General features: G+C 32.4%; 1 protein-coding gene across 7 annotated transcripts in view; it reads right to left on the bottom strand.

The window, feature by feature from the left end:
- LOC139482682 (tumor protein p53-inducible protein 11-like) overlaps nucleotides 1-24,772 on the bottom strand; it is a 202,034-nt gene that overhangs the window by 103,131 nt on the left and 74,131 nt on the right. The window contains exon 1 of one of the 7 annotated variants that reach the window (XM_071266745.1): nucleotides 14,851-15,120. The exons of 5 other annotated variants lie outside the window; for them this stretch is intronic. In XM_071266745.1, coding sequence (XP_071122846.1) covers nucleotides 14,851-14,891 — 41 coding nt within the window. In that variant the 5' untranslated portion in view covers nucleotides 14,892-15,120. Of the gene's footprint in view, nucleotides 1-14,850; nucleotides 15,121-24,772 lie in introns of those variants that run through there. One more of the 7 variants, XM_071266738.1, reaches the window with a different exon arrangement.

Below are 24,772 nucleotides of genomic sequence, written 5' to 3'. Positions count from 1 at the left end.
CATCAATCAAGGACACTAACTCCAATAAGGAGTCCTCTGACAATTGCTGCCATATTAACTCAAAAGTATATATTTTTCTGCTGGTCAATTTTATCAACTTATGTTTCTTCAAATTATATACACATAAAAAATGGTAGCAAGGTGTCTTCCAAGGCCAATAGCTTTTATAAGAAGTCACCAAATGATTTTGGCAAAGTTTGACTGATTTGTACATCTTGTCCTGCTGATTATTGTTAATTCATGTAGTATCTCTCTATCTACTATAGTTTTAATTACTAAAAACTGAGAAAAAATGATTAAACATTTTCATTCAAGGGCAATAACTCTTATAATGAGTCAGTTGACAATTTTAGCTATATTGTATTATAGCGAACCCTATGATAGTTTTCCATAGATTCACCTGCAAGTTACCTGTCGATTTAAACTTTTGTAAGTTCTATTGTCCCATCTTACAAATACAACAGGTATTGTTCTCTGTATAGTTTATTCACCAGGACCTTTAAATTTCTTCCAAGAGAAATATATCACTCATTGATTAATTTACCTGAACAAAAAATTGAACTGTCAATGATGGAAATACATGTACAAATAAGTAATTATGAAACTGCATGTGATGTTGTATTTATTCAATCAAAAACACATTTTCAATTTGTTTGATATAAACACTGATTTAAAAATTTTAAGTTGATTTCTGATCAAATTTCAACATTTTACCTATTAAAATTTGCTTTTTTTTAGTCTGTTCATAATTTCAAACTTGAAATGATAATGTTTAAATAAAGGTCTTCATAAATGTATTCTTTATAACTGAACAACCACAAAAAAAACATGCAAATTCTTTAAAACATAAATACATGCAGTAGTTGAAAAAAAATCAGAAATAAACTTTTTATTATTAAATCAGTGCTTATATTGAACAGATTGAAAATATATTATTGATATTGAATAAATACTGTATCACATGCAGTTTATGTGAGTTTATACATGTATTTCAGTGAACAAAGAAGATATTTTTTAGGTCAGGCAAATTAATCAATGAGTGATAGATTTCTCTTGCAAGAAATTTAAAGGTCCTGGTGAATAAACTATACAGAGAACAATATTTAGGTGGATCATAAGTTAAAGATCAAGACTAAATGATTACTATGTACTTCTTAAATTATTAAAACACCCTTTATCCAATGCTAAAGCCCAAATATGGTTATATCATCAGGTCACATGTTTACCATATAGTGTAAAAATGTTTACCGTAACATGTCAAAAAGTTTACTGTAACATGAACATTAGCTAAATATAGATAATTGTAACCATGGAAAATCCCACTGGGATTTTTCACCGGTTAACTCAACCGCCGGTTAACTCAACGGCCGGTTAACTCAACCGCCGGTTAACTCAACGGCCGGTTAACTCAACCACCGGTTAACTCAACCGCCGGTCAACTCAACCGCCAGTTAACGCAACCGCCGTTTGACTCAACCGCCGGTTAACCCAACCGCCGGTTAACTCAACCGCTGGTTAACTCAACCGCCGGTTACCATATCTATATAAATAGGGTGCAAACATTAATCCACCATTCTGCCTCTGATGAAGGTCCTTTATGGACCGAAACCGGTCAGGCTATCAAACATCACCAGGCGCTGTTAATTATGTGTATTGGTATATACTATATTTTTATATTTTTATGCTTTTACATTTTTCTCACTGATACACATAGTTAATATGGCTTCTACTAACGAAAGCTCCATGGAGCTAATGTGTTTAGAGACTACTTATGTCAGTACACCTTTCCTATATTGCCTATTGATTTTTCACTGGCATAGGAGCTCTAAGCGTAAGCCTAGCGATTACCTGAAATTGATGTATATATGTAATACCTACATTACAAACTTAAGGTGTTGAAAACTTTTTAACACTGAGGATTAATATTCATCTACCTTTGATCTTGAAAGGAGTACTAAAGGCTTAAATGAAGCATTCTCAATAAGAACCCCCCCCCCCCCCTAAACCAAATTTTGTTTGGTTAGGGGGGGGGGTAATAGTTTTGACTTGATATTTAGGTGTATCATAAGCCAAAGATCAAGACTGCATGACTACCATGAATTACTATTTCAAGACTTGATATACAGGTGTATCATAAGCCTGAGGTCAAGACTGCATGACTACTAGGAAGTACTATTTCAAGACTTGATATTTAGGTGTATCATAAGCCAAATATTAAGATCACATAACTACCATGAAATACTATTCCAAGACTTGATATTTAGGTGGATCATAAGCCAAAGATCAAGACTAAATGATTACTATGTACTTCTTAAATTATTAAAACACCCTTTATCCAATGCTAAAGCCCAAATATGGTTATATCATCAGGTCACATGTTTACCATATAGTGTAAAAATGTTTACCGTAACATGTCAAAAAGTTTACTGTAACATGAACATTAGCTAAATATAGATAATTGTAACCATGGAAAATCCCACTGGGATTTTTCACCGGTTAACTCAACCGCCGGTAAACTCAACCGCCGGTTAACTCAACCGCCGGTTAACTCAACGGCCGGTTAACTCAACCGCTGGTTAACTCAACGGCCGGTTAACTCAACCACCGGTTAACTCAACCGCCGGTCAACTCAACCGCCAGTTAACGCAACCGCCGTTTGACTCAACCGCCGGTTAACCCAACCGCCGGTTAACTCAACCGCTGGTTAACTCAACCGCCGGTTACCATATCTATATAAATAGGGTGCAAACATTAATCCACCATTCTGCCTCTGATGAAGGTCCTTTATGGACCGAAACCGGTCAGGCTATCAAACATCACCAGGCGCTGTTAATTATGTGTATTGGTATATACTATATTTTTATGCTTATACAGAGAACAATACCTGTTGTATTTGTTCAATGGGACAATAGGACTTACAAAAGTTTAAATGGACAGGTAACTTGCAGGTGAATCTATGGAAAACTATAATAGGGTTCGCAATAATATTTGATCTTTTTGTGATTTTAATGATTGCTGTTCCCATATTCCATCTATTGTTTTCATGGGGCAAAAAAACTGTAAGAATTCAGCTGATGATATATGCCTCATCAACTTATTTGAAGATTCATCCTGCTGATCATTTTTGGAATTTACAGTTTCTCTTTCACTATAATTACCTATAAATTGAGTAAATGAACAACAGAAAATTAGGTTAAATTAACCAACTTCTTAAAATTAGCTTGTATACCAATCTGTTTACAGAGTCCCTCAAAGAAAGTAATTAAATACTATCTTAATTCTATGTGAATTGAAGTGATGTTCTCTAAAGTAAACTTCACAGGCATGTAGTGTGAAAATTAGGTCATTGTAACTTGCTAGCATTTTTACTTGAATGCATATACATGCATATGTTAAGTTTTACCAAAATATCAGACATTAAAAAAGTTTGTCAAGCATGGTTTTTATATTGAGGTCTGTTTTTAAAAGGACCGTTTTAAAAGGATATGTTCAAGCTTCCTTAGAAGCCATAATTTAAATTATTTGAAACCTCAGTTGACTGAGTTGAACTTATAAATGAGAGTTCATTTTTTTTTGGTCCTGATCGTTAAAAAAAATAGTGTCCAAGAGACCAAAGGGTTACCTCCACAGCTCATCTGACATCATATAAACTTCCTGGAGTGAAATTAAAAAAAACAAACTTGAAGATCTCTAATTAAAAGGAAAGGTATTAAAAGTAAGACTATACTGTACTATAAAGCCTGTAATTTGAAAGATCTTTGTTTACTGTAACATAAATGGATCACATTAATTTCGTTTTGCCATCAAATTATTTATCAATAAGTCAAATCATTATAATCAGATTTGTTCTCCTCAACATTACAAACAAAAAGCTAACGGTGCCCTTATTTTTCTATCATCAGTAAAGTACATGTTCGATTTCTTATATTTTGTCTAGATAAATGCAACATGTAATAATGTAATGTTTAAATTACATAATGGTTAGCATTTAACCACTTATATTATACAAGTTTGTCGTTTACTTTCCAAATAAAAAGCCTCTGACACCACTTATATGTAATAAACAAAATAAGTTGTTTGTATCAGGCAATTCTGTTTTGAATAACATAATCATTATGAGGACTCTAACTTCAAATACATAGTACCGTATTTAGTCATGTATAGTATGCAGTTGTGTATAATACACTCACTTTTCATACCTCCAAAAACAGTGAAATTTTTCATTTTTTTTACTTTGAATTATCATAAACATTGTTGGGTAAACTGTTAAAGGTTTCCAAGTACAGTCTGATTATTCTATATTGCACACCCAGATAATTCTGATCTGAAATTGAAGAAAGAGATCAGAACCCCAAGGAGCAATTTATGAAAAGTTTGTAATGGAGGGTAGGTAAAATCTGGATCTGATTCCAATGGAACATCATCAATTCCTCTGTGAGAGTCAGCTACAGATTTTACTAACCATGAAAGGTCATCTTACGTTATTTTTCAGATCTTCCATGTGACAAACAATCTTGAAAATTTCAAGATCTTAACTAGATTGAGTCCAGTAGAAAACTCAAAGGGGAAAGACACAGGGGTTAAAAAATAAACTCTGTAAAGGGGAAATCAAAGCAAGGTGGTTTTTTAGCATATATCTTTTGAATAACTCAGAACCTATGTTGTAGAAATATAATTCTTTATTATCTTATGATTTGTAAAACTTACAAACTACACACACAAAGTTAAACAAACAGACAAACAAATGCTATTCCCTCCACCAACTTCGTTTAAAGATGATAATATGCTTTACTGCTTTTTGTATTCTTTAAACTTCCAATGTGAGAGGGTCTTAATGGGGGTATCTTCATGATGAATAACAGTAAAAGTTCTTGCCAAATGACATCAACGGTAATTTTTAGTGTATGACAATAAAATGTACACTTTCTTATAGATGATAAAAACATCGACTGATTTTGATGAATCACGCTATTTCTTTTTAAAAAATGACAGTAACGATAATTATTTGAAACCTCTGACTAATCATGATGCGGATATTTTGACAAATCAGGGTAAAATTTTAACCAATTTGATGCTAACGGTAGACAAAATGACTGTTTGAAGCCTGACATTAAAGGGCATTAACTAACCTCATGTGAGTTGCTTATAAAAGATCTTATATTTGTTCACAGTGTACTTTTCCAATTATGAATAAAAGGAGATGCATTAAATGAAATATTTTCAAAAATCTATTCGATGTCTCAAAATATTGCATGATCCCATCGTTACGCAAGTGTTATCAGACAGTTCAACACTTCTAGAAGTGCTATAATTACAACTATTCTATCAATATCAGGATTCATGTCATTAATTGTTGAAAAAAGAATGATGAAAGTTGCATGACAATAGTGATGCTACGTGACTTATGTCTTCCGAGGGATCAAACTTAAAATCAAAGACTTAACCACCAAGAGGATTAACTACATAAAAATGTCAAACTAAAGCTTTTTTTATATGATGGAAGGTGACATTTAATTTACATAAAAACGATATTACAAAACAATTTTTTATCAAAAATTCCATACATCAAAACCAGTATATATTGGAAATTTCCACTTTGCTATTATAAATTACAAGACATTTGTTAAAATAAGATAGTGCAATTCAATAGAATATCTAGTTCTTTTATCTGACTTGTTTTGTAAGATTTCAGATTGTTGTATAGTCTTTAACTCATTCGCCCCCAAGAGATTTCTGGAATATCAGGCATTTTCGAAAATTTGCAATCATATGCATATTATATGCAAATTAGCAGACTCTTGATGCTGTAACTCAGATGCTCATCTATTAAACTATGTATTGAGATTTGGGGGCCGATGGCATGGATTGGGGGTGGGATGGGAAGTAGAATATTTTCCTGTGGGTTTGAACCCATCCCCAATGAAAAATGGTAATTTTCTGTCTATTTTCCAATTTTAAAACAACCTTGAGATGTGAACATTGACCAGACTGTGTTTCTTTGTCATTTAAGTATAACCTTATTGTTGCAGCAGTCTATTCATGCTAACTGGTATATTGGACTTAAGTGTCTTGCATGGAATTATGATTGTCAAGTCAGGTCTGCCTAAATGTCTGTTTTACAGATTTTTGACAAAACAGTGACCTAGATTTTACAGACTAGATTTCTATTGGCCATATTATACCTTGTTGTGTTCCTGTACCACCTATGAATGCATCAATAGATGCCCACCCCCACCTGATTTTAGCTACTTTTCACGTTTTTTTCTGATTTTGAACTCTTAATCGGCTTTCATAGTGCCATATTATCATGCACAGACATCTGAGAAGTCAGTTTATGGACCATGAACTGCTTAGATGAAGTCCCTGCTATCATGACAGTACAGCTGGGGCAGTTCAAAAAATGATTGTCGTCATCATGCCTACAGGCAGGATTGGGGGCTAAAGGGTAGTGACTGAATCTTATTAAATAATTATACTCTCTTTTTCCAAATTGACAAATTTTGAAGACTTGTTTTAAATGGCCAAATTGAATTTTTATTTGAACAGACTTGATCAATTTAGTCTTTCAATTACCCTAAATTCTATTTTTTTTTATGGTGGTTAAAAAAAAGAAGATATTGCTGGACTATACAATAAGTTTTGACATTAACTTAGAATTTTTCTACTGAACTAATTCATGCAATACACATACAATGTTGTTGTTCTCCCCAAAATATCACATTGTACCTTCCAAAATGTAAAATCATAAAAATATTGAACTCCGAGGAAAATTCAAAAAGAAAAATTCCTCATAAAATGGCAAAATCAAAAGCTCAAACTCATTAGGCCACGGTTTTTTAATTTGTTGGTTTACGGATTTTCCCCATGAAAAAGTCGGGTCGGTCGGTCGGGAAAAAAAAAAGAAAAAAAATCATCTTTGAAGACAAAAAAATATGCAAAATCAATATATATTTCACCTTTCTAGCAATATGTTTGTTATGCTATTTTATCATCATTTCTAAAATTTTAGTTCGATGAAATATTATTGCTCAGCTGTTATAAACTATGCATGACATTGTCTAGTAATTTACAGTAAAAAAAAGAGGATGCACGGACAAAGACGAAATTAAATCATCATTTCAGAAACAAGAAAAATAGATTCGCGTAGCTCTTAATCAATTCCAGAAAACTTGGCAAATAATGATCTTCAAGCACGAAAACTGATAAAGAAAAAATGCATAAACGTCGTACGAAAATAAGTTTCAACACACGTGTCAAAAACCTAATAGAATCGTCCACTGGAAAAACGATATCGGGTTAATCTGTTGTCTTGCATTCCCGTTTTTTTATCCAAATGAACGACTTTTTTTTTATTACCTATAAAAACAAGAAAATTCCTAATGATTTGTTAATATTCAGTTCTTTAATTTGATGCCTTCACCCTGTCCACATTTGGACAAGTCTATTTCTATGAGATGATGCATCTTACGGACTGATGACAAATAAGGTAAACGAACTTATTGTGTAATTGGTTTTAAACACAAGTTTCGTTCCGCAAAATTATTTGCGCAAATGACATTTCAAGGTCAGTTATAATTGATTTGTCTATATTTAGAAACGTAAACTGGAAGGGTTTTTTTTCACACCAGAAAGTGTTGTCAATTTTGTTAGTGATTAATGCATTTCATTTCAGGAAACAAAATATTTTAATTATTTTTCAGGGATAATGCATTTGTTAAGGTCGGCGGGAATAAAAAAGCGTGAAAAGTGAATTTTATTTTTATTCTGGAAATCAGCAAAATCGGGTCGGCGGATCCGTAAACCAATAAATTAAAAAATCCTGGCCTTAAATGAATGGATAACAACTATCATATTCCTGACTTGGTACAGGCATTAATATTCTAAACATTCGAAATATTTGAGAGTTCTTCTTATTAAAACAGTGTCTTTTAAGTATAGTTTCATTTCCAGACACCTTTACAATTATCTTTCAAATTTTGAATATTAAGTTTTGAGGCTGTAAGCAATCATTAATCTAAAACACCTTCTTTATGCAAATTAATGTACTTGCTCGCCCTGCGTAATCTCACATCAAAAGCCAAAATGGTAAAAAGAAAAGAAAAAAGAAAAGCAAGAACAGCAAGTCTTAATGATCTTTGTAATTTTCTAAGCAATCTGCAGGATCAGATCAGCGTTAATAATCATCAAATGCTTTGCATTCTCCATACAAAATCAAATTAAAATTTTACAGACAACATATCATGACAGACTTTAATCTAAACACATCGCCGTAATGAGAAAGCTCCATGAATTAAATATGAAAGTTCACACTCCGTATTATCATTTATTTACAAAAGATATTCATTTTAAAAATTTAGTGTCACATTTGATGAATCCAAGTTTAAGCTTGTAAGTGCAACCATTTAAACCAACCAACAGTTTATCCTGTAGGATCAGAGTAATTCAAGTTATGTTGGAAATTGTACTAGTATTCTATAAGTGCTTGGTAGAAAACATTGGAACTGCTTGCACTACTGATATAATTATAAGGAGGATGTTGTATAACTGACAACAAGAAAATTATCAACAAGAGTTTAAATGAAGTGAACAACTATAAGACACCATATGGCCTTAAACAATGAAGAAAAAACAATACAGTATAGTCTGCTATAAAAGGCAAGACAATATAAATGTGAAATAATTCAAACAATAAAATTAACAACATAATTCATACAAAAACAATTTATAAACAAGAATGTGTCCATAGTACACGGATGCCCCACTCGCACTATCATTTTCTATGTTCAGTGGACCGTGAAATTGGGGTCAAAATTATAATTTAGAATTATAATTAGAAAGATCATATCATAGGGAACATGTGTACTAAGTTTCAAGTTGATGTAACTTTAACTTCATCAAAAACTACCTTGACCAAAAACTTTAACCTGAACTTCGCATTATCATTTTCTATGTTCAGTGGACCATGAAATTGGTGTCAAAACTATAATTTGGCATTAAAATTAGAAAGATCATATCATGGGGAACATGTGTACTAAGTTTCAAGTTGATTGGACTTCAACTTCTTCAAAAACTACCTTGACCAAAAACTTTAACCTGAAGCGAACGGATGCAGAGAGGGACGGACGAACAGAGGCACAGACCAGAAAACATAATGCCCCTCTACTATTGTAGGTGGGGCATAATATTGTAGGTGGGGCATAATATCGTAGGTGGGGCATAAAAACAAATATGACAGATGTAAACCTGACAAACATTATCACCATGTACCAGGGCTTCCAAAAAATTGTTTAGCCATATTTTGTGATAAAAATTCAATATCAACACTAATTTCTTTTTTGTCTGTCAAACCTCTAGACATTATGGTAAATCATTTATTAGTTATAAGAAACTCTTTTGCAATACATCATTCTTTAACTACATTCAAGTGCTTGTATATCGAGCATAGGTTTAAGTCTACCTTATTGCCAAGAAGATAGTCCTTATATGTCTGGTTCTAGGTATATATAGGTAAAATATAGACCTTTTATAACACCCATAATACCGTAGACTAGCCTGTATCCATCACAGACTTTGGTAATATCCCCATAATTCTACTAGCTTGACCTGCATTAGATAGATAATTGGAGGCAAATATTACAGAATGAAAATTAAAAGCATTCTTCTATTGCCTCCTTACCTCTCAACTCTTTAAAAAAAGAAAATATGCACTAAAATGGATAAGTATCAAGGTTGTATTAAAACTCAGGTGCAAAATCAGCAGCAACTGGCAAAATTAAACACATCAACAATTGACAAGTCATATTTTTCAGCAGATGCACAATTTTTTTTAGAAATGGTTGTTCATTACCAAACTTCTAGTTTGATGGCAAAAAAAACTCTAGAATCCATAAAACTAGATTTAGGTACAATAACTTACAAATGACTATTTATAATGGTAGGGCCTATGCATTATCTGTGTGTTTAAAATTGAGAATTGTCTTTTAAAAAATATAAATTAACACTTTATAAATGTCATGAGCTTTTCAGGATGTAACCAAAAAAAGCTTTAACTAATAAGACAGTTAATGTTGCTTTTATCATTTACCTTATCCTGTAGTTTTATTTTAATTGTCACATTGAGTTTCATTCACAGTTTGGAAGTAAAAATGTTTCACAGTATTTATTCTTTGTTAGCATTTCATGGCTTTTAACATTATGCTGTTAAAGGGCAATATTAACATTTGCATTATAAGAGTTCATTTTGAGGTACATCACACATAAATTCCAGATATAACAAACTTGCTAATATGCCTGTTTATAATAATAACCATATTATAAATGTCTTGAAGCCTATTATTTTCTAAAGCTGATTGTATATAACCCTATTATAATGCCAAATAATATCATTAAAAGTTTCATAGAATATTATTGCTTTAAGGTGTGTTTTTCATTCTTCTGCATTAACTGAAGCTCTATTCAATTTAACTGCGGTATAATTTTTTTACTGAAAGTGACAATTTAACACATCATTAAAGTTAAAACACAGTGTCAATGTTTCATTCAGAATGCTGTAAAATCGTTCTTTTCGTCAAAACCAAATGAAGCTAAACATCCAAATAACTACATGCTTCGATGCTGTGGGATTTTGTTTTATAAATTTGTTGCCTATGTTTTGAACCATTTGAATAGAATGTGTTTGGTATGTTCTAATACAAAATGTGCTATGGTAAATGACTGTACTTCCCAATGAAATTACTTAGAGGAAACCTTTAATTCTTAAACAAAGGAATCAAATACTTGTCCAAAATGTTTTGTTCCATAATTTTATTGACTGTAACACTATAAAATATTCAACAAGCTTTAATATTATCCACTCTTTGAATAAAAAAAATGACTGTCATATTTTCCCCAAATACTAATGAAGATGAGGGTTTTGTCCTAAATCTCAGACTTTTATGAAAACAATAAAGAAGTTCTAGCCTTATTGTTAAGAAATTCCACACATTGGTACAATATATAAAAAAGAAGATGTGGTATGATTGCCAATGAGACAACTATCCACAAAAGACCAAAATGACACAGACATTAATAACTATAGGTCACCGTACAGCCTTCAACAATGAGCAAAGCCCATACCGCATACAAGTTTTCTTTATGTAAGCCAATGTTGTTTAACGTACTGTCCTTTTCTATAGTATGTTTCAGCCACAATGGGTTATTGATATATTATAAATCACAGTGGAGTCTTTAAGTAGTCTAGTCATCATCAATCAACATGCTTATAAATACTGGCATAGTTTTAGTTTAAACAATAAAACTATTAAGAAAATATATAGACAGTTATGTAATGGCAATAACAATGTCTTATTGTGCTGTGAACAGATTTCTTGGTATTTTAAAGTGCAAAAGACTGCCAGATCTCAAATCTTGAGGGATAGAACTGAACTATTACTTTTACTGTGAGGTCAAGTTCAAATTTGCATTTTGTTTTCAAATTAAATTTTTATTAAAGCGGTTACTATATCTGATACATACATTGTATATCTGCATGTATATAACTTTTCCTGAAGCCACAACAATTAATCTAGCAATTTTGTTCAATTTTTAAATTACCAAAAAATAAAAGCATGTCATAATTTCTGAATTTACAGCAGTCTTATTAAAAGTACATGTATCAATAAAAGAGAAGGTAAATGGTGCTCAACTTTGTAAAAATACAAACATCTCCCCTGACTAAGCCCTTAAGAAAGGAAAAGCTCTTAAGGTTGCTGCTCTTCATCTTTAAGTTACAGTGAGGCCTACAATACCTGACTAAAGCTCAATTGTCTGAAATTTAAGAAACCTAAGAGACCCAATCTGCAGAATGAAAGATAAGATAAAGTACTCTAATTACATCATTTATACAACTTGGCAAACTTGAAAGAAACTAGATCTATTTTTAAAATTATTCATCATAAGATGGTACATACAAAATATTAGAGAAGTATCAGCATAAGTACAAAATGTATGTCTGGTCATTTCAAAATTATAGTACTAAATCAACGTATTCAAAATCCTAGATATGGGGTTGAAGTCATAAAACTTTGCTCAGTGCTTGGAGCACAAAAATCCTGCTCAAAACATGAAATCCAATGTTTTGTTTGGTTGATTTTCAAGTACGATTATGAAAAACTTACTCGAAAAATTTATGACCGCAAGGCATGGTGTTTCTAGCTACTAAGAGTACTTTTTAACCATGACACCTATACATCAAGTACAATTTCAAGCAAATTTTTCAGTCTGAGTGCAGTGGTTCTGCCTGTATGTACATCAATTGACTATATAAAAACTATGCCGGAATAACTAACCATTATGAAACTAGATACAAAAAAAAACTAGGTCATTGTTTAATGGCATTAAGAAACTTTCTGGACAGATCTTACATACTGAAGGAACAGAAGAATATTTGAAAAGATCTAATCATATGTTGGAATGATTCTTTTCTTTAGAACTACAATGGATTGAAAATGCCAATACTATATGCCTACATTATAACACTTACTGGAAGGTGAAACATGTATGAAAGACTAGTAAAGAAAAATTTGAATAAGGACAAGGGTAATACTATATGCCGAGCAATTTTGTAACTGGTATTATCTTTGGGAATGATAGAAAGACAGAGAAGGATGGACAAGTGAAACACTATATGACCATCTATTTAGTGGAAGGGGTATCAAAAATACCATGACTGGCTATTCAAATCATGAACACAAAAAAAAATCATTCTTAAGTTTTTAGAATATTGACATTATATGTGGTTAATATATATAATGTCTTTGTCACTATGAGGGAAAGTGATGTAAATTATTGGTTATCATATTTTTCCTGTCACACATTAATAACTGGCAATATTTCAGATTTGTTTAGACCTTATAATTAACTTGATTATAAAAAATACATGTACATGTACTGTGCACATTAAAAAAAAATGGAAGGGCAGCCTCAGTTTTGTTTGGTCTAAAATGCAAATTGAAATTCTCAAAAGACAGACATGACTTCCCTCAAAGGTACAATAAAAATATTGTCTATGAATAACATTGAAGACCTTTTTTAAAATTTTCTTTTATGAAAGGCTTACTGAAAATGACAAAAATTCTACAAGAAATTATAGAAAACAACAACTGTACAGGATAGAATAAAAAAAAAATGACAATTGTACAGAACAGAAAAAACGATAATAAAAGCATATGAACATAAGGTGAATGTTAGATCAACCAACCAGGAAGATATGTTTTCTTTACAAGCAGACCTATTGGTGGCCTTAGGCTCTTTTCTAAACTTTGGTTGTAGTGTCTCTTTTGCAAAATCCCTGTTTCCATTCTTGCTTTAAGTATTTAATTGACCTTTAACATGAAGTAACTAACAGACTGATTCACAAAAAACAAAACTTTGACCAATGAAGCATGACTAATGTTCTTACTCATTTATGTAAATATTCCCCATTACCCATTAAGGGGTGTTCCTAAGATAGGAAGCTTATACATAAGAAAGAAAGAAAGTATGGAAATAAGGTCAAGTCCAGATGAACATATATGTACACCTTTAAATCATGCTATATACCAAATTGAGAAACAGACCTAAAATCACACAAACTATAACATTGATCACTGAACCTTAAAACAAGGTCAGTTAAAATTTGTCAAATTACCCATAATAACAGGAAACTAGAGAGCCTATGTAGCTGACCTAGATATATGTACAAATTCAACCAAGGACACTCATGAAAAAAGAATTCACGAAATAAATCTTTTTTGTTGTTGCTTTTTATTGCTGATCTTTTGTTCTATAATAAATAATAAAGAGTGACAGTCATGAGTCTACTAACTATATTGGTAAATTTTGACTTATAAAAAAGAAGATGTGGTATGATTGCCAATGAGACAACTATCCACAAAAGACCAAAATGACACAGACATTAACAACTATAGGTCACTGGTATGGCCTTCAACAATGAGCAAAGCCCATACCGCATAGTCAGCTATAAAAGGCCCCGATAAGACAATGTAAAACAATTCAAACGAGAAAACTAACAGCCTTATTTATGTAAAAAAAATGAACTAAAATCAAATATGTAACACATAAACAAACGACAACCACTGAATTACAGGCTCCTGACTTGGGACAGGCACATGCATAAATAATTGCTTGTTACAATCTTGCCTTGTTGATCATTTCTAATAATCTATTTTAATTTTTATCATAAAAGGCAAAATGCAAAATATAAATTTAAAAATCATCATTAAAGGGCAATGAGGTCTAATGAGGAGTTATGACGGAAAATTTCCTCCATATGGTTTGAAATGTACATCTTCTCTTGCTGATCATTTTTGCTTATTTAAGTTTCTATCTATCTATTATCATTTCTAAGATATGAGGCAAAAAAATAGTAAAAATTGTCTTCAAAGGGTGATAACTCTAATTAGAAGTCAACTGTTAATTTCAACAATGAAAGAAACAACTATTTTTTAAAAGTTTTCAAATCAATAGAGAATTAAAACTTACATTTTACCCATATGTTCTATATTTAGCCATGTAGGCCATCTTTGTTGGCATGTGGGTCATTGGGCACATTTTTTAGATAAGATACCCCAATTATAATTGTAACCAAATTTAATCATATTTGGACCAGTAGTTTCAAAGTAAAGATTTTCGTAAAAGTTGAAGATGAAGGACTAGTGAGGTTATATAGGAAAACAGATGGAAATTGAATTGCAGTGAAAACACCAATAATTCTGTAAATTTTTCTCAAAACTCTTTATATATTTTTAAGAGTTTTCATGCTAAAAAACAGTTTTTTAATACACAGAAGATATTGAAACTGATGATACATACCTTGATTGTGGTATAATAATATCTTCACTATCAGATTCCATTGTGTTTTTCACCAAAAATAAAGTTCATGTATGTTAAACAACAAACATCTCTATCACTGATACAAAATTTATAACAACTGCAGATTATATATATATTTATGCATAATATTTTGGCAGCATCTGTAACCTGGTAACCCTGTATACATATTTTGGTGAAAAAAATGAATTTTTATGCCATTTTTCACTATAAATAACACAATTTAGATTAATCTAGAAAATGTTTGTTACTGTTATTAAAAGTTTTCTTGAAATTAAATACTTGAATCAGCGACAGATTTTCCATCAAAAAGTGTTATTAAAAGTTTAGTTCATTTTCCATCAAAAAGAGTAATTAAAAGTCAGTTTATTTGACAATGTTTAGATTCATATCACATTGAGTCTCTTTTCATGTCTATCAATTTCACTTTGTTTGGAAACCGAGAAAACTTAATTAGTTCTGATTTTATATTTAATTACTGCAGATATTCATTTCATGAACAAAGAAAAAACACATTTTGCACTGCTTATCTAATAGTTCCCTTACAGAGATATCATAATAAAATTAAGATGCAAAGAACTATTTTATAACTCAGCTTCATGAAACGCTGCATCAGTTACGTAACTATACACAATTAAACAGCCATGAAGTATAAGAAACTGCAAGAAATCCTTTTAAAAGATATTTAAAAGTGGTTTTATTCCCCCCTCTCTATAAAATAACATGATTTTCTATCTTATGATGTAACGCTTATATTAAAAGAATTTAAATTTCAAAGTTTATTACAACCATATAAATTCTTTTCCCTAATTTCACTGAAATGCACTGAAATCTATATACAATTAACTTCCCAAAATCCAATTTATTTCTAAATTTGCATAAGAATAATAATTGACTTAGACACACATTTAAATTATGCAAACGGAAATCTGACATCCTGCACATGGCTTATCAATATGTATTAACACTGCATTACATGCACACTTAATTATTACTAATTAATACAATTTAAATACCAAAGGTTCTAAATAACACCTTCATACTTTTTAGTTTCTTATACCAAATCTATCAAAAAGATATAGTCTTGGTTTTGAAAGTTACAAAAGCAATCAGGGGGCCAATCCATAAATAGAGCACATCTACCGGTAGTAATGAATACAATATAAAATAGATAGCATGTACTAAAAGGTTGAGTGGAGAAGAGTGTTGGAGTGTTGGAGTGCTTGAGTGTTGGAGTGGAGTCATGGAGTGAAATAATTCACGAATCAACAAATCAATCACACTTATATCAAATGAAATTATTAACAAATTAATATGAAAATCTCAAATTAAAATCATTTACAAATGTTTTTTTCTTGTTTTTTTTTTTAAATTGCATCACACAATGATCCCCTCCCCCCAAACCACACACTGATTTTATATTATTTTATTTGTCATATTTGATTATTTATCAAAGTTGGACAAAGTTTTGGGTAGCATTTTATGACAGCTTAGTTGGAGGTGTGACAGTGTTGTCTATGTAGTACATTTTTTTTACTGTTCTGAATTGAAGTGTATTTCTGATTAGTAGGGAAAAGAAAAGCAAAAGACCCATGCTACTATAAAAGGTATGTTAGGACACAGCTCACATAACTTTTATTAAAATGCACATAGTGCTTTTGTTAATTATCACATTGTCACAGGTTTAGCCCCTAGTTAAAAATGTATGTCTTTTTGCTGGAAAAATATGCCAGAGTCAAACAGAGGCTGAAAAAAAATCTGGTCATAAGATATTAAAATTTAATTACCTATCAACATTTTCACTTTGAATTTATCATGTTAATCTAAATTAAACAAAAAAAAAAGATTTATTCCCTCGAGCCCCCTTCAGACCAAACAATCATTTTATGATTTTTATAGCTACACATGTACAAAAAATATCTTATAAATTGGTTTAATTTCAAAACTATTGACCCCACTACTCAACTACACTCCATTTCCTAACTCCATGTTTTCACTCTGCGACTCCACTCCACCACTCTAACACTCCACCTTTTAGTACATGCCAAAATAGGTTGGGCCTATCTTTTCAACAATTTTTACAAGTATTGTAGTATTAAGTCACCTTGACCTTGAAGTTAGGTAGAATGACCTTGATCTATTCCTTTTTCATTCTGAGATCATGATGTTGTCCTCGAGATCTTTACTTGTAACTATGATACTGATTTAATGCCCACTATATGTTTAAATCTAAGTAGCCTGTGAACCAAAATTCTAGAAAACCAAATACAATACATGTTATAGAAATGTCTTCCGTTTGTCACATGCCCAAGACTGTGGATTCAGTAATATTTGTTAGATACCTTTCGTGGGTTTCGTGGTTACAGGTTAACCATGATTTTAAATGTTCACCGAATTGAAAATTTTCATTTGGCCTGTATGCAGAATATGGCAAAAGCATGAAATCAAATATCACGAAAGTAAGTTTTCCTCAATCCAAGAAAATTGGTTCCCACTAAAATAAATGAATTTACAGTTTTTCTTTTACAGTTTAAGGCCCAATAATGTCTACAAAGGCCAATAGAATCTTTACATGATGTTTTAAAACATGAGTTGTTTTAAAAGTTTATTCTGAAGATTGAACTGCTAAAATGATATATGTCTGTCAAATTTTTGTTTTAGAAGTACGCTATAGAAGAGAAGCTCCTGCTAGAGGAGGAAGATAAAGACTAGGTAAGGTAGGAAGAACCAAAACAAAGGCAAACATAAAACTACAACAATTGAACAATAAGAAAACAAGTTAACCATAAGCTAGTAACGCAAATACAAACTTCTGAAAAATGTTTTTATAAATTAAAGATCATTGCCCTTACAATAAATGATGCACTTTTTGTGATTTACCATTGTAATCATCGTCCAATCAAACATAAAGCATAACAACATTCCATAATAGCATTTTAATAATAAACAAATAAATTTTCAATACTAGGAATCAATTTCATAAAATGTTATTTAAAGCCATAGACCAATACAGCGGATCAAGGATAACATATTTTATTTGTAATATAAAACAATAGTGATAAATGTTTGAATGAAGATTGTTTGAATCCTACTGAGAAATGATGGAGTGGGATTACACTGGAATGTCAGGATCTTGTCACAAGTCAGGCTTTATCAATTTTTATCAATTAAAAACTCAGTAGACCATTCATTGATGCCCAACAAATCAGTGTAAAGTGTCCTATTTCGTGCTTAAATAAATGACTTTTACGGTTGTATTCATTTCATGCAGAGATAAATGAATTTCAAAAGATGGTGTTATGGTATGGGAATTAATTTTCCTTTGAAAACAAAAGATATATCGTATATGGTAATTGTAGCAGCTTGCTCAAAAATAAGAATTTGTGTCATAGATAAATGACAGAAAGAAGTGATCCTATTTGTAATTAAAATCAATTGAATTATTTAACCTAAGTATTTTGGATGTCAATATTCAAGATAAGACCCCTGCTCTATTTTATGTTGACAATTTTGCTATAAATGGAAACAACACTTGCCTTTTTTTTTTAACTTGCATTGCCAATCATTTTGTGTAAGTTAACAATTTATCTCTATCTTCTTTAGTTTTGCCCAAAACCGGAAAAAGGTAAAAAAAACCCACTAAAAATTGTAATGAAAGGGCAATATCACATAAAACACAACTTGCAATTTCAATCTATGGTGGCTCATTTGCAGATCTTATGCTAATCATTCTAGGGTTTTAAATTTTTTGTATTATTATCTTCAAAACAAAAGGCAGAAATGCAAAACATTGGTAGAAAAAAAATACATTAAAGGGAAATAACTCCAGTAATCTCTATTTCAGGCATGTTGACTTATTTGTAGATCATGTCATGCCGATAATTTTTGTCATGTTGCCTTTCTGTCTCTTTAATTGCAAAATAATTTTCAAAAATGAAACAATTTTGAAAAAAATTGTCATTAAAGGGCACTAACCTCTAAAGAAGTGGTCTGACAAAGAGCAGAAATAAAAGTATTACTTTGTAGATATAAAATAAATTTTTATGGCATTTTGCCTTAACACATCTCTACTTCCTTTTCCAGTGTAAATATTGATTTTCAAATGACAATGTCAATACCAGTACATTTTAATAGAAAACACTAACTTAAGGTCACATTTCTATTTTTTGTAATTGAACACTATCAATAACCTGACACTATCTTGTTAGATGCAACCGTAATCAGTTCTAAATGTCATGTCTTAACCAACCAAGTATTACATAACGTATTGACAGTCAACAGTTCTCTATTCTTAAAAAGACATTAGTCAATTTACAGTAAAAAGATATTTCGTAAACATTGTTTTTTTCTTCTTGATTCACCTTGGAATTTACATCAAAAAAGTTGTATTGATTTCGATAGAGATTTGTGCTTTGTAAGAGATACAAATTCTGTTGAACTATTCACAATGAGTAGTGAAAACATATTTGTCTTTGTTTCACAGTAACGTCTTTGTTACACAGTGACGTCTTTGTTACACAGTGACGTCTTTGTTTCACAGGGACGTCTTTGTTTCACAGTGACGTCTTTGTTTCACAGTGACGTCCTTGTATCACAGTGACGTCTTTGTTTCACAGTAACGTCTTTGTTTCACAGTGAAGTCTTAGTTTTACAGTGACGTCTTTGTTTCACAGTGACGTCCTTGTTTCACAGGGACGTCTTTGTTTCACAGGGACGTCTTTGTTACACAGTGACGTCTTTGTTACACAGTGACGTCTTTGTTTCACAGGGACGTCTTTGTTTCACAGTGACGTCTTTGTTTCACAGGGACGTCTTTGTTTCACAGGGACGTCTTTGTTACACAGTGACGTCTTTGTTTCACAGGGACGTCTTTGTTTCACAGTGACGTCTTTGTCTCACAGGGACGTCTTTATTTCACAGTAACGTCTTTGTCTCACAGTGACGTCTTTGTTACACAGTGACGTCTTTGTTTCACAGTGACGTCTTTGTTTCACAGTGACGTCTTTGTTACACAGTGACGTCTTTGTTTCACAGAGACGTCTTTGTTTCACAGGGACGTCTTTGTTTCACAGTGACGTCTTTGTTTCACAGTGACGTCTTTGTTTCACAGGGACGTCTTTGTTTCACAGTGACGTCTTTGTTTCACAGTGACGTCTTTGTTACACAGGGGCGTCTTTGTTTCACAGTGACGTCTTTGTTTCACAGGGACGTCTTTGTTTCACAGGGACGTCTTTGTTTCACAGTGACGTCTTTGTTTCACAGGGACGTCTTTGTTTCACAGGGACGTCTTTGTTTCACAGTGACGTCTTTGTTTCACAGCGACGTCTTTGTTACACAGTGACGTCTTTGTTTCACAGGGACGTCTTTGTTTCACAGGGACGTCTTTGTTACACAGTGACGTCTTTGTTTCACAGGGACGTCTTTGTTTCACAGTGACGTCTTTGTCTCACAGGGACGTCTTTATTTCACAGTAACGTCTTTGTCTCACAGTGACGTCTTTGTTACACAGTGACGTCTTTGTTTCACAGTGACGTCTTTGTTTCACAGTGACGTCTTTGTTACACAGTGACGTCTTTGTTTCACAGAGACGTCTTTGTTTCACAGGGACGTCTTTGTTTCACAGTGACGTCTTTGTTTCACAGGGACGTCTTTGTTTCACAGTGACGTCTTTGTTTCACAGTGACGTCTTTGTTTCACAGGGACGTCTTTGTTTCACAGTGACGTCTTTGTTTCACAGGGACGTCTTTGTTTCACAGTGACGTCTTTGTTTCACAGGGATGTCTTTGTTACACAGTGACGTCTTTGTTTCACAGGGACGTCTTTGTTTCACAGTGACGTCTTTGTTTCACAGTGACGTCTTTGTTTCACAGGGACGTCTTTGTTTCACAGTGACGTCTTTGTTTCACAGTGACGTCTTTGTTACACAGTGACGTCTTTGTTTCACAGGGGCGTCTTTGTTTCACAGTGACGTCTTTGTTTCACAGGGACGTCTTTGTTTCACAGTGACGTCTTTGTTTCACAGTGACGTCTTTGTTTCACAGGGACGTCTTTGTTTCACAGTGACGTCTTTGTTTCACAGTGACGTCTTTGTTACACAGTGACGTCTTTGTTTCACAGTGACGTCTTTGTCTCACAGGGACGTCTTTATTTCACAGTAACGTCTTTGTCTCACAGTGACGTCTTTGTCTCACAGTGACGTCTTTGTTTCACAGTGACGTCTTTGACGTCTTTGTCTCACAGTGACGTCTTTGTCTCACAGTGACGTCTTTGTTTCACAGTGACGTCTTTGTTTCACAGTGACGTCTTTGTTTCACAGTGACGTCTTTGTTACACAGTGACGTCTTTGTTTCACAGGGACGTCTTTGTTTCATAGTGACGTCTTTGTTTCACAGTGACGTCTTTGTTACACAGTGACGTCTTTGTTTCACAGAGACGTCTTTGTTTCACAGGGACGTCTTTGTTTCACAGGGACGTCTTTGTTTCACAGTGACGTCTTTGTTTCACAGGGACGTCTTTATTTCACAGTGACGTCTTTGTTTCACAGTGACAAAACCAAAATTGTATTCAGTACAATCAGTATTAAAGAAGCAAAAATACAAGAATGTGTCCATAGTAAACAAATGGTGTCCATATTACACAGATGCCGGCCTACTTTCACTTTCTATGTTCAGTGGACCATGAAATTGGAGTAAAAAATCAAATTTGGCATTACAAACACAAAGATCATATCATAGGGAACATGTGTACAAAGTTTAAAGTTGATTGGACTTCAACTTCATCAAAAACTACCTTAACAAAAACCTGCAGCAGAACAGACAGCATGACAAACAAACGATCATACACACAGATAGACAAAAACTTAATGCCCCGAGGTTGAGCATAAAAAAACAATACACTTAATTAAAATTAGAAGTACTGTTTTCAACCATTGAAGTCCTTACAAACATTATTTGATTTTCTAAATTTTGTTAGAACATCAAGAAATGTACCACAGCATGAACTGAACCATTGAAAGGGGAAACAATCTGTTGCCCTACTTTCTAAGCTAAAGTTTAAAGAGAGAATGAGTATATCTTATAAGAGACTTTCTATAAATCTTGCTGCAAGCTGTGAGTACTTTAGTCTATTGATGAAGATTGTTAAACACTGATATCATGTAGCAGGAAATAGACCAACAGACCAACAGATAGTTGCATTCTTCAAATTTAAACAATAAATAAATTTTACAGATGGTCAACTTTCCGTTGATGAAAGACAAAGAGATTCACACTCATTCTGTAAAATCGGATTTTCAAAAGCAAAATTTTTGTAATGCTATGGGTCCTCAAAGATTTGTTGCATTGGTTCTATAAAGCATAGAGAGCAATTTAATGTTACTCACAAAACTGAAGGATTCCTTAAAATGTAAAGAGCACTGAACTCTCTAAACTGAAAGGTTCTTTGAAGAGCAGAGAGCTATGTATTATCTAAAGCATACTCTCTAAACTGAAGGGTTCCTTTAAGAGTAGGGAGCATAATACTCTCTAAATTAAAGGGTTCTTTAAAAGTAGTGGGGATATGGTAATATCTAAACTGAAGCCTTAATAATTCTGATGTACCATTCCCATTTAATCTGAATGCGGCAAAATCAGTTCTAGTCTTTTGATACATCTCTTTTTGAATGTATCGGTAGACAATATGTCCTGTGCACCCATCCATCTTCGGTATCTCTAGCAGTAATCTTCTATGTTGTTGTTCTGCAAAATTCATCAAGTCACTTTTTACACTGTAAAAGATCTGAAACAATTGCCTGACATAAAAATTCAGGAATATTTGACAGAACTCATCAGCCGTATATAGAGATCAATTTTAATATGCTGATAACATCTGACATTTCATTTTATGATTCTCAACTTCCGAATGTTTCTCACGTCACTTAAAGTCAATAGTGAATGACATATGTTGGTAGGCATCTAGAACTTTGATCCCCCCAATCAATGATTTCATATATTTGTATCAAAATATCGTGGATAGCAATGAACTCAAAATCCAAAATTGGGATTTTTTTTTTATAGAACATTGCCGGAGAACCTTGCCTTGCAAATAGACATGTTTCTAATAGGATATTGTATGTCTAATGTCAATTACAGCTTTTCTTCACGCTGTAGACATACGACAGATTATTAACTCATTATTTACAAGTAATTCTAAGCAAATAAGTTAGATTTTAAAACTATGGTAATTTAATTGCTAGAAATTTTAAGCCAAAGTCTAGTCAAAGCCTAAAGATGCTTCGTGCAACTTAACAAATATGTTTACCCAGTTGTTGTTAAAGCTCAAGTTGATAGATGTAATTATAGATATTAGCACATTTGAAAATTTTAGTTATAGTAATCTGATTGGTTGTTCAGGTTGCAAACAGACAATGAAAAATAATTCAAATATATTCAATATTATATTTGCTATTTGAATCATTTTGTTAATTACAGTTGTTCTTTAGTTAATAAGAGCCAGACTTCGAACATGAGGTTTCTTGATGTACTTGAAACAAAGGCCACCTCACAAACACTTCATATAAAATTGTAAAATTGAGAATTGAATGTGTTGACATATGACTAGAAATTGACAAGTAGAGTTGGCTAAAATCTAAACTTAACAACAAAAGAGATGATTTCAATATTTCTCATTGTGATCTTTCTAATTCTATTTATCAACATTACATCAGTGCCTGTATATGGAATACCATGGCATGTAACTCCCACTTGATTAAATATTCCAGGGCTTGCATTTCCTTTCATGATTTTCTTGATAGTGGGTAAATGCCGCTTTACCAACGGTAAAGTTTAAGTTATAGGTTTCCCTAAAGGATGATGAACATACAAATTCTGATTCTATTTTTTTCTTTTAGGTCAAATGCTATTCTAACACTATTACCCCTTCTGAAGTTTTACAGCCATCATGATTTGTTTGTCCATTAGAGAACCTGTGTGTCAAAAATGACCAAAGATATGTTTTATTTGTTGTAAGCACAAATTATGCAGTCCCATTGCGTTAAATATCAATGAATTTTATAACCTAAAGGCAGATGATGGAAAAGTCTGAAGATTTTTTTTGCATGCAAGGCACAAGTTTTTGAGTACAGATATTGACCTCTCTCTCCAGTTTTCTTGTAGGCGTATTTGTTGACATTTGAAGAGCAGTCATAGTTTGTGCTCTGTAAATTGAATTATGTTTATTCAATTTCTTTCATTTATTAGAAAACTGATATGTCAGCAAGACAATAATCTGATGAAAAATTAATGTTAAAATGATTGGAGGATGAATCAACCAATCTATCTGTATGAAAGCAATATGTTCTGGTTTCCAATGGATCCAGTCAACAACCTATATTTCTATCAAAAGCAATTTGTTCTGGTTTCCAATGGATCCAGTCAACAACCTATATTTCTATCAAAAGCAATTTGTACTGGTTTCCAATGAATCCAGTCAGCAACCTTCATTGTCATATATTATGTATGCTTACAATGGCATAATGTCGAGGCCTGGTACAAAGTAATCAATCACTAAATGTTTAAAAACACTATTCAGTATGATAAAATAAAGAATGATTAATTGGGGTTGTTGGCGTTTAAAGCCACTTTCAGCACATTTGGTTGTGTAATGGCCACCAGTTTCTTTTAAGATGATCATACAGATTTTAAACATGCTTTATCACAGGTTACAGAACACAGAAAGACATGTGATCCTTTCCAGACAAATAACTCTCAGATTTCTATACGTCACATGCTAAGGAGAGAAATAGCAATACAAATGGTATTGTATTTGATTTGATGGAAATAGGGACTAAAAATCACCTATTTAAAACAAGCATAACACATCAGACCACCAAGTCAATTTTCAAACTGTCAGAGACTAATCTGAGGCA

The sequence above is a fragment of the Mytilus edulis genome, chromosome 7 (assembly GCF_963676685.1).
Source record: "Mytilus edulis chromosome 7, xbMytEdul2.2, whole genome shotgun sequence".
Classification (NCBI taxonomy): Eukaryota; Metazoa; Mollusca; class Bivalvia; order Mytilida; family Mytilidae; genus Mytilus; species Mytilus edulis.
Note: the sequence above shows the minus strand (reverse complement) of the source record. Positions and strands in the feature narration are given on the sequence as shown.